We start from the raw sequence: 10,791 nt of genomic DNA, 5'->3' as shown, positions 1-10,791 counted from the left end.
GCATCGAAATTATTTTCAGAGGCACTCATTCTGCAGGACAAGTAGCTTTTAAATCCAATGTGCAGGCATTATTTTTCTACTCGTCCTGCATCAAGTTCTATTAAATTCTACTCATAATTATAAGCGGAAGAGTAGAACTTTCGATCTCTGCGGTAAAATGAGATAATATCAAATCTTTCATCATCATATTTTCATGTTTAATTTTGTTTTCACTTCTATATGATTTCTGTTGGAAAGCTGCAAATATCATACCTGTGAGCCCCTAGGTTTATGCATGCTATACCAAGGTTATATCGTGATCGTATAAAGCCGGGAGATAGATGCAATGCATTATGGTACGCGTCTATAGCCTCCTCGCTACGACTACCATTAGCTAACGTTGCCCCCAGTTTGTTCCATAGCAACGCATCCTAGAAAAGACGTACAAAAATGTTAATATATTTACCACAGCTATCATATGAGTAACATACCAAAACGTTACATACTAATAAGACCAATTATCATATAGGGAAATTGTCAAAATATGTATTAATTGAAGAGCCAACAGTACTATCTATGGTCTACTTTGGTCCCTAAGGTAACATATATTACCCAAACGTGTTAAGGGATACTAATTTACACTCTAGACCGATAAGAAAACAATATCAGACTAAGTAGGTTTCTTCTCTGTTAACAAGTTACAAGGTGTTTATGATAGAAACAATTATAACATTAACTATAGACTATTTTTAATTTTCTTCTTTTCTAACAATTAACCGTGTGTCTTTGATCAGAACAATTATAGCATTCCTCTTTTACAACCATCACTTACCACATCTATTAAAGTTTATTGCTATTTAAAATTCTCAAATTTCTTGTTTACACAGTTAAGTCAAGCCAGTGTCATCTTATATTTATAGCCCATTATTATTATCAATACATAGTGGTAAAGGTACATTTGAGGTCACCATTTCCCTTTAAAGTGTATTAAGTTATATATATGTTACAAGAAATCATGCTTGAATTTTTTTTAAAGTTAACTTCCAAAATGCCTGTATGAAATAACAAGAGCTGTCAGTAGGACAGCACGCTCGACTATTCCAAGTGCTTGATAGTAAAAGAGCCTTGATAATGTTAAATTTTTTTAGTTCACAAAAGGGCTAAATTTTTTTTATAAATTCATGTTATAGGCCTAAGAGAGAGTCTAATTATACAGTATTGGCTTGACTATTCGGAAAGTAATGTCACAAGGGTGTTTTATTGAGTATAATAATACTAATTACCTATTCATACTCAAATTTGACAGAAAAGGTAATTAGGCTTGTTATTAAGATGTTTTATCAAGTAAATCACTGCTTTATTATTATGAATGCATAAAATTGTCCCAAAAAAGGCACAAACCCTTCAGTAGTTATTGAGATAACAGCTTACAAGCAAAACTTTACCATGAATTTCTAAGTTAAAAAAGGGGAGAAAAATCAGCCTTAATGCAAGATAGAATTATGGATCTTTGTCCGTGATCTACAATTATGACCCTAAATGCATATGTGAAATTTTAAATAAATATCTTTAATAGTTATTGAGATATGTAAAACTTGCATGTAAACATTAACCAAGAGACTAAGTAGAAAAGGGGATATGAATCAGCCTTAATGCAAGATAGAGTTATGGAACTTGGTCAGTGACATACAAAAATGACCCTCCAATTTAGACCCTAAGTGCATGTGTAAAGTTTCAAGTAAATATTTTTAAAGACCTGTAACCTTTAACCAAAATTTCTAAGTTTCAAAGGGGCAAATAATTCTGCAAATATTGCAGGCAGAGTTACGCAATTTGCAAACTGATGTACATTGTTACTATAAAAAACTATTTTAAATTTCAATTGAATATCTCAAGCAAAAATTGAGATATTTGACTTTACAAAAAAACTTTAACTAAAATTTCTAAGTTCCAAAGGGGCATAATTCTATCAATATTGTAGGCAGAGATATCCAACTTGTCAATCTGATGTACCTTGTTACTATAAATAAGAATTGTAAGTTTCAATTGAATATCTCAAGCAATAATTGAGATATTTGACTTTACAAAAAACTTTAACCAAAATTTCTAAGTTAACTAGAAATGTGTCCATAGGACACGGATGCCCCCACACGCCACTGTTCTGTCAATCTTATGACTCTAGGTCAAATATTTTTTGGACTACATGTGCCACAAGTTGAAAACTAAAAATCAATAAAGGGCCATAATTCTGTTAAATTTGGTCGCAGCAAAAATTCCTACTTTTACTACCATCTACACATTAAGGTTGTTAATCCCTGGAAGTTTAAGCAAAATCTGCTATACCCGGTTTAAGAGTATATAATGAAAAAATCAACAAAGGGCCATAATTCTGTTAAATTTGGTCGCAGCAAAAATTCCTACTTTACTACCATCTACACATTAAGGTTATTAATCCCTGAAAGTTTAAGCAAAATCTGCCATCCGGTTTAAGAGGAGTTGCATTCACAAAATTTCTACATAGTATATAGTGAAAAAATCAACAAAGGGCCATAATTCTGTAAAATTTGGTCGCAGCAAAAATTCCTTCCTTTACTACCATCTTCACCTTAAGTTTGTTCATCCCTGTAAGTTTAAGCAAAATCTATCATGCAGTTTAAGAGCAGTTGCGTTCACAAAATTTCTACATAGTATATAGTGAAAAAATCAACAAAGGGCCATAATTCTGTTAAATTTGGTTGCAGCAAAAATTCCTTCCTTTACTCCCATCTACACATTAAGGTTGTTTATCCCTGTAAGTTTAAACAAAATCTGCCATGCGGTTTAAGAGGAGTTGCGTTCACAAAATTTCTAGATAGTATCTAGTGAAAAAATCAACAAAGGGCCATAATTCTGTTATATTTGGTCGCAGCGAAAATTCCTTCCTTTACTACCATCTACACATTAAGGTTGTTCATCCCTGTAAGTTTAAGCAAAATCTGCCATCCGGTTTAAGAGGAGTTGCGTTCACAAGATTTCGGGACGTACGGACGGACTGACGGACGGACGGACAAGTACAACGCTATATGCTCCCACATTGTGGGGGCATAAAAAGGGGCATAATTCTGTCAATATTGTAGGCAGAGTTATCCAACTTGTCAATCTGATGTACCTTGTTACTATAAATAAGAATGGTAAGTTTCAATTGAATATCTCAAGCAATAATTGAGATATTTGACTTTATAAAAAACTTTAACCAAAATTTCTAAGTTAAAAAGGGGCATAATTCTGTCAATATTGTAGGCAGAGTTATCCAACTTGTCAATCTCATGTACCTTGTTACTATAAATAAGTATTGTAAGTATCAATTGAATATCTCAAGTAATAAGTGAGATATTTGACTTTACAAAAAACTTTAACCAACGCAGACGCCGACGTGGACGCCGACGCCAGGGCGACTACAATAGCTCTCATATTCTTCGAATAGTCGAGCTAAAAATGGCAGTACTATTTTATATCTCTTTTGAAAATCGACCATCATATTATAGAAACAATAAAATTTGACATTTGATAAATTTTATAAAAATATATTAAGATATAGCTTAATACCCATTAAAAGTTCAAGGCTAAAACATTAACTAAACTTGTACACATCAAATGTTACAAATACCTTTGGTTTGACTTGTAACGCAGCTGAGAAACAATCTACCGCTTTATCGTATTCTCCACTCAAGTTGAACAAAACTCCGAGACCACTCTGTACGTCCGCGTCTATCTCACCCTGAGACACTGTACGTGCTGCATTGATGTAAAGATCCTGTATCTGCTTATGTTCATGACTGTAACAAAAACAGGCCACTATATTACTCAAACTTATTCAAAGGTAACAAGACTACTTGTTATATATTAAGCTGATGTCATACATTTTCTATGAAAAAATATAAATAATCTTGCTGGTCTACCAACTCTACTAACTGGCTGCTAACTAACTTTGTCCCCTTTAATCATTAAAATGGCTATTTAACGTGAAATATATATTTTCTACCTTTTAATGAGCAGCCTTAGTAGGTTTGAACCCCACTCGACCACCAACCTCAATTCCCTACCCATGCCTTCCATCAACAAAACACACTCCTATTTGAGAGGCAGACTGAAAAGTTTATTCCTGCATTTATGGGGATGGATTAAGGAAATTATAAAAATGTCTGATAAAAACAGTATTATACCTGGAAACATATGATGATACTCTAGGTTGAGCATCTACTGGCTCTGGTACCAGGTGTGCATATTTTGGGTTGTTTTTCAGCCAGAGTTTGAGTGTATGACAAGCGTGTGAAGCCAGTGACTCGTTTGTATAACTGACTGCCAGTGACATCAACGCTACGAGGTTACCTGGATCGAGTTCTAAACATCTGAAATAGTTATAAAAATAAAATAATAATCTTTACTCAATATTTGCTCATTTGTCTTAGAACTGAAAGACAACAGTCATGATTGAGTTTACTTTGTTTAAACATATTTATTTAAGCTCGCTTGTGAAACAAGTTCTTGCAACTTATATAAATCACTTTCAAGTCCATTTCCTGGAACCAACCAGTACTGATGTTTATGAAGAAACATGGTGGTGACCTGATTAGAGCTTGAACCCATGATCCCTGGGTTGAGAGGCTGACACCTTAACCACTAGGCCACAACTCCCCTTATTGAGTTTATTGTTGTATGTTTATTGTATTCGTGTGTCATAAACACCTGACACACCTTAGTAATAACCATGTCACTCACCCCAATTGTAATTGACAGATATAAATTTGAATGAACTATATGACATAGAATTGACATGTGTGATGATATCTCTGTCCTGATTGATTATAATGATTTATCATATATCCTCTATTTTGGAACTACATAAAACCGGTATTGCAAGGTTGTACATATATTTGACGTGATGTTATTTGCATTATAAAAACACAGTGTAAAGATGTGCTAAATGTTAGCATTACTTTTTACTAATGGACGCAGACTTTTAATACATCCTTGTGCTTCTGCAGGTGATAATGCATGCAAAAACGGTACATTATTCCTCTATTAATAACTGATAGTCTGGTAAACTGCAGACATATACCTATAACAAAATGGACAAATTACCTTTCCATTAAAAGTTGATATAGAATTTAACATACAATAAACATACTTATTTAGTGCAGAAATGGCTGCTGGTTCTTGTTCATTTTCAGCTTGTGTAGTACCCAGATACTGCCATGCCTAGAATATACAATTAAACATGGTGTAAATTATCATAATCATAATAAATTTCTCTGTTTTATTGATTAATTTGTGATTTTTAATTTCTCAAAATTGCCACAGTTGTGTATTAGTTCATGTACAGAATTAATAAAAACCTTGTTACAACTTTCTGTGGTAAAAAGGCGGCATGGCCAAGTGGTTAAAGCATCGAGCTAGCCATCAAATGATCGCTAGCCGATGTCACGGGCAAGTCGTTGTTTTCTTGAGCAAGAAAGTTTACACTCATTGTTCAGGATGGTTCCAGGAACGGATTCGAAAGTGTGTCTATAAGCTTATAGCTTCTTACACAATTAAACTAAATTAAAATCTGTATATAAACCAAAAGTTCAGCTGAAACAACAGAGATATCACAAAGGGGAATAATCAAGTCACAATACATGCTAGAGTTATGGATCTTTGCCAGTGATCTTCAATTTTTATCCTTAATGCATGTGTAAAGTTTCAAAACAATACCGAAAGTTGTTAATAAGATGTAAAGCTACAAGCAAAATGGTCTTCAGGCATTGCGCCAACAGTAATGCAAGGGTGAATAGAATTTCCCATAATGCTCCAAAAGCTGATCTAAAATACTTAAAGGGACTCCACTGAGGCTTTTTGACATGAAGAGATTGGAAATATTTTTTCGAGACCGAGACTTTTGTACCATTTGATGTAGGACTGGACTAATAATTTGTTAGAAAACAAGAGGGCCATGATAGCTTTAATATCCCTCACCTGAATATAAATACTCTCCATGACAAGGAAAAGGTACTATTGTAAACTATAAACAAAAGCAGATATAAAATCTAAATCTTAAACTGATATCACAAAGTTCATATTCGTATCTGGAATAGTGCACATGTAAAAGCATTACTGGTTGCTTTTGCTAATGGAAAAAACAGTTACATAAGAAGTCACTGGTTGCTGTACAAGATAAATAGTTTCATTGGAAGTCAGTGCTTGCTATGAAATTCAATGTTAGATAGATAATATTTGCTATGGAAGTCCCTGGTTGCTATGAAATTTTACAGTTCTATAAAGTAAATGACTGGACGATAGCCTTTGTAACTGCATACTCAATCTTAAATTTCCTGTTACCATGGCAATGAAGGGACATCTCAAAATTGCCAAAAATCACTATTTTTCCATCAAAACTGATTTCAAAGTGCTGCACCTTCTCAGTGGATTGAAATAGAGTCAAGGGCTTTTCAGGGTTGGTTACACGTTAAACGTCAAACCTTTAAACAGATGATTTTTTGTAACTGACCTCTTTTAGAACTTTGAACATAAAATCCATACTCAGGTTTTCTAGCAGTTATCAGGCTCTAGCCGTTTTCCGCTACCCTTTATCATTTTCAACCAGTACAGTATATTTTGACTGATAAAGTACTGTGTTCTTTTATGAAATCAAAGAGATGTTTTTTTTCAAGGCAACACAGAAGTTAAAATAGTACAGCGGTTTATATATTTGAAGTTTGACCTGTTGTTCAAAGTTACCTTAGAGGACTTGCAACATATAGAAATAGGCAAAACCTGGAAAATTCCAGTTTGAAAGCTAATGAGCAATAATTGAGGGCAACTTCTAATGCTTTCATTTTGGTCCTTAACTTTACTGGTATATGGGCCTGAAATTTAACAATATTGGCCTGAAATTTTAATTTTTAACACCTTTTCTCACATTCATAAAAAATGTCACAGCAATTTTTTAAGACCTTTTTCATTTTGAATATAACTCAGTTCCAGTAGTAAGCAATGTCAAAAAAAATATACTTGTCCAACCTTTTCTGTGTGGTCTGCAAATATATTGAATGCTGGAAAATTAGGTACCTAACAGTGTTCTGTCAAAGTTGTGTACTCATCCAGTGACAGATTCTTATCTAATGTGTAAAAAATGGCAACTTTTTGTACTGGAAACTGCTAGGAAACCAGTACATTTTCAATAGATAAAATAAAAGTACTTAAATATTTCAACTTGCATAATTTCTAAATCTGAATTTAAAGACTTTCCTATATTTGTATCAGCCTTCCTTTGATAATGAGGTCTAATTAAAACTTTAAATGGACAAGCTCTCACATAAGTCGTATTAAAAAATAGCAAAAAAATACTTATAGCCAATCAAAGCTAATGAATTGAATTTTGACAATTAAATAATTTTGATATTGCAACAGCTCATTTTTGAATGTGTCCTAAATACGACAACAAAGGACTAATATATACATGTAAATGTAAACTTGCTTTTCAAGTGAAGTATTTTTATCAGTTAGATATTTTCTTCCGTGTTATATTATTGATTTAAATGATAAACCAGCCCTATGTAAACACTTTATTATTTATTTACCTTAAAGTTTGAATACGGATAAAGTTTAGATAATGTTTCACCAGATAAAGTTGGACTTTGTGCAAAGAGGTAAAAGGGCACCTTTGATAAGTTAACCAAAAGTAGGTCAAATCATTTAGACATTATTTAGCAACAGGATAGGATTTAAATCAATGAAGACATTGATATTTTTCCAGGAGTTCAATGTAGAAGATTCTTAAGGCTTTCAGTTATCTTAATAAAAGAGTACATCAATGTTTAAATTTTAAAAAACTTTTGAAAAAAATTTAAAGGGGACAATTTTTATCCTTTTTTCCCTTTTTGTAAATAGTTTAGGCAAACCAAGCGTAGCGAGAAAAAAACAAAAGGCAAAGGGCCCGAGAAATTGATACGGTATTCTTTCGGATAAATTTTGGTAATTTATGTTCCAAGTGCTAAAAAAAGGGGCGGGAAACGGAAGGGTGAAAAATTTTTTATTGGTGGGGTTTTGGGCCCGATTTTTTTTCTGTGTTAATTGTGTCAAAGTTACAGAAAAAGTGCCTGTTTTTGGGCTGGCACAAGGTATTGGATAAACCCAAATTTTAAGCCCAGGAACCGCAAAGTTTTGGCCCGAAGGAAACCCGGGGCAGAGAGAGTAAAGGGGAAAGTCTTTTAAAACCCCCATTGATAGTATTGTTAAAGAACCAGGGATAATTTTGGCTGTTCTACATGTATGGCAGTTGATCACAGGTAAACTAATAAAAAAATCTATAGTATTTAATTAAACAAGGAAATTTGTAAAGTAAATATATGGAATGTTTAGTATATAATACTTTACATAATATTCTTAGAATATCTTAAATATATAGCACTAAATAAAATATCATCTCCTCTGTCATCTCATAGCCTCATAAACTGTTTGAACTGATTTTTCAGAATATGTAAGGACACATTCTACATACCAGAATTTATCCAAAACAATACTTACCAAGTTGAATCGAGAGACATTCAAACAAAACTCAAGGAAATAGCCAAGACCCTTGAAAAACAAGCAGATAGATTTAAACAGGATAAACAAAGGCTGTTAAAGAGGAAAGCAGAAATACTGGCTGATATCAGAAAATTCCGTCAAGAAATCAATGACCATCTTGACAAGCTGGAGAAAAGTTCTATTGATGAGATAGAAAGTAAAGTCAAATGTCTTGAAGACAAAATTGAAGACGGTTTAAAACAGCTACAAGCAAATAAGTCCAGGATTAGATCAGCTAATGATAAATTAGCATCTACAAACACAAGTCATTCTGAAGATTTTGTTTATGTGAAAATGGGAGAAGATGCTGCAAATGTTGCCAACAATTATATGGAGAATGCCAAAATCAAAAGTACAGTAGAAGACATAGAGTTTCAACCTGACAGAACAATTCTTACACAGTTAGAACAAAAGAAGACCATAGGCATACTATCAGAGAAACCTACAAAGACTGCTGACAATTTATTTCAGATCAAAGAAAATCAATCATATAATGTAAAAGTTAAGTCTGATAAAGACAGTTGTGATATCATGAGTTCCTGCTGTATGAAAGATGGTACAATAATTCTAGCTGATTGTGACAACAAAAAACTTAAACGGTTAAACAGTTACAACTATACTGTCACAGACTACTGTGATCTACCTGGAGAGCCATGGCAAGTATGTATGATTAATAACACACAAGTAGCAGTATCTGTTTCATTTAAGCAGGAAGTTCATTTCATTTCTCTAGAAAGAAATATGAAAACAACAAAAAAGATTAACACTGATTTTGCATGTTTCGGTCTTGCATATGCAAACAATAATTTATATATTTCAGATAGGTTCACATCAGTATATATGTATACATTGTCAGGTAGGAAACTTAATCAGTTCGGTAAGGATCAATCAGGACATAAATTGTTATCTTACATATACAGTCTAGCTGTCAGTAAGGATGCTACTAGGATTTATGTTGCTGACTACAATAATGAACTGATAGTACTGGACAACAATGGTCAGGTTATTACATCATTTGATGATAAACAATTAAAGGGGGCTAACTGTTGTTATCTCACTGAAGCAGGTAGTGTGCTGGTATCTGGACATGGCTCCAATAATGTTTTACAGTTTACATGTGATGGTGAGCTGATAGGAGAGGTTATAAAAGCTGATAATGGAAAGGAGAAAATTAGATTAGTCTGTTGTAATCAACAAATGACAAAGATGTGTAAAAGTAGATATCCAGATGACAACATAGAAGTGTTTGACATATAATCAGTAAAACAAATAAGTCATGAAAGAAAAATAAACATGTTTTTAAATATATGCCTTTCTCTCACAATGAACATGTTTTATTTATTATAGGTGATAATTTATTTTGGAATATCAACTTTTGAATGCATCTGGTTTAATTGTTATTTGTTATATTACAAAAATAAGAGCCGGTTGAACCGGGTAATGCTCCCCAAATAGGTTCTGGACACAAAATCTTTCATAGTTTTGAGAGTTATATCCCAGACAAAGTTCAAAATGTGATAATGTCAAATTGGGCAAGGCAGAGTTACTGTTGTTTGCACTGCACCCTTTTACTTTTAAAGAGAAACTTACAACTTTACTGCACGGGGACACATTGTCTCAATTATGGGGTATTTCTGTGAAATTAATAAAAAACCCACCCAAATTGCGGGCGACAGGGCTCTTTATTTGGGCCCGGGCATTGATTTTGCTGCAAGGCAAAGCTTTGACCTTGTCCCCTTTAACGTAAAACCCGGGCCCAAATTTGAAACGCGACAATCGTCTCAATATGGGGATCATTTTTTGAAAATAGTTTTTAAAAACCACTTCAAAAAAACGAAAATTATCGGCCAGAAAACGATTTTCGCTGCAAGATTTAAGCTGTGACCCTTGGCCTTTAAGGTAGCGGGCCCCCAAGTTGCGGGGGAAAATGGGTGTCTCAATTTTGGTGCTTTTTTTTGTGAAAAAAGTTGTTAAAAACCAACTTCAAAATAACGAAGTTATGGGCCGGACACGATTTCACTGCAAGGTCATGCTGTGACCTTGACCTTCAAGGTAGCGACCCAAATGTTGTGCATGACACAGCGTCTGAATATGGTGATCATTTCTGCGATATAGTTGTAAAATCAGACTTCAAATAACAATGTTATGGGCCAGACACGATTTTGCTGCATGGTCATGCTGTGACCTTGACGTTCAAGGTAGCGACCAATGTTGCGTGCAACACAT

General features: G+C 33.6%; 2 protein-coding genes across 2 annotated transcripts in view; one reads left to right on the top strand and one right to left on the bottom strand.

Annotated features, from left to right (window-relative positions):
- The window catches only part of LOC132760461 (peroxisomal targeting signal 1 receptor-like), a gene marked incomplete at its 5' end in the record, with an annotated part of 39,451 nt that overhangs the window by 2,229 nt on the left and 26,431 nt on the right, over nucleotides 1-10,791 (bottom strand). The window contains 4 exons of the mRNA XM_060752436.1: nucleotides 253-410; nucleotides 3,626-3,794; nucleotides 4,182-4,367; nucleotides 5,147-5,217. Of these exons, the coding sequence (XP_060608419.1) occupies nucleotides 253-410; nucleotides 3,626-3,794; nucleotides 4,182-4,367; nucleotides 5,147-5,217 (584 nt within the window). The remainder of the gene's footprint in view (nucleotides 1-252; nucleotides 411-3,625; nucleotides 3,795-4,181; nucleotides 4,368-5,146; nucleotides 5,218-10,791) is intronic.
- On the top strand, nucleotides 8,252-9,950 carry LOC132760500 (uncharacterized). Its single transcript, XM_060752491.1, has 2 exons — nucleotides 8,252-8,285; nucleotides 8,472-9,950. The coding sequence occupies exons 1-2, from the start codon at nucleotides 8,269-8,271 to the stop codon at nucleotides 9,820-9,822; spliced, it is 1,368 nt and encodes a 455-aa protein (XP_060608474.1). The 5' UTR covers nucleotides 8,252-8,268; the 3' UTR covers nucleotides 9,823-9,950.

The sequence above is a fragment of the Ruditapes philippinarum genome, unplaced genomic scaffold, assembly GCF_026571515.1.
Source record: "Ruditapes philippinarum isolate M1 unplaced genomic scaffold, ASM2657151v2 ctg2401_1_1_1_1, whole genome shotgun sequence".
Lineage (NCBI taxonomy): Eukaryota > Metazoa > Mollusca > Bivalvia > Venerida > Veneridae > Ruditapes > Ruditapes philippinarum.
The sequence above is the reverse complement of the archived record's forward strand: the minus strand, read 5'-3'. Positions and strand labels throughout refer to the sequence as shown.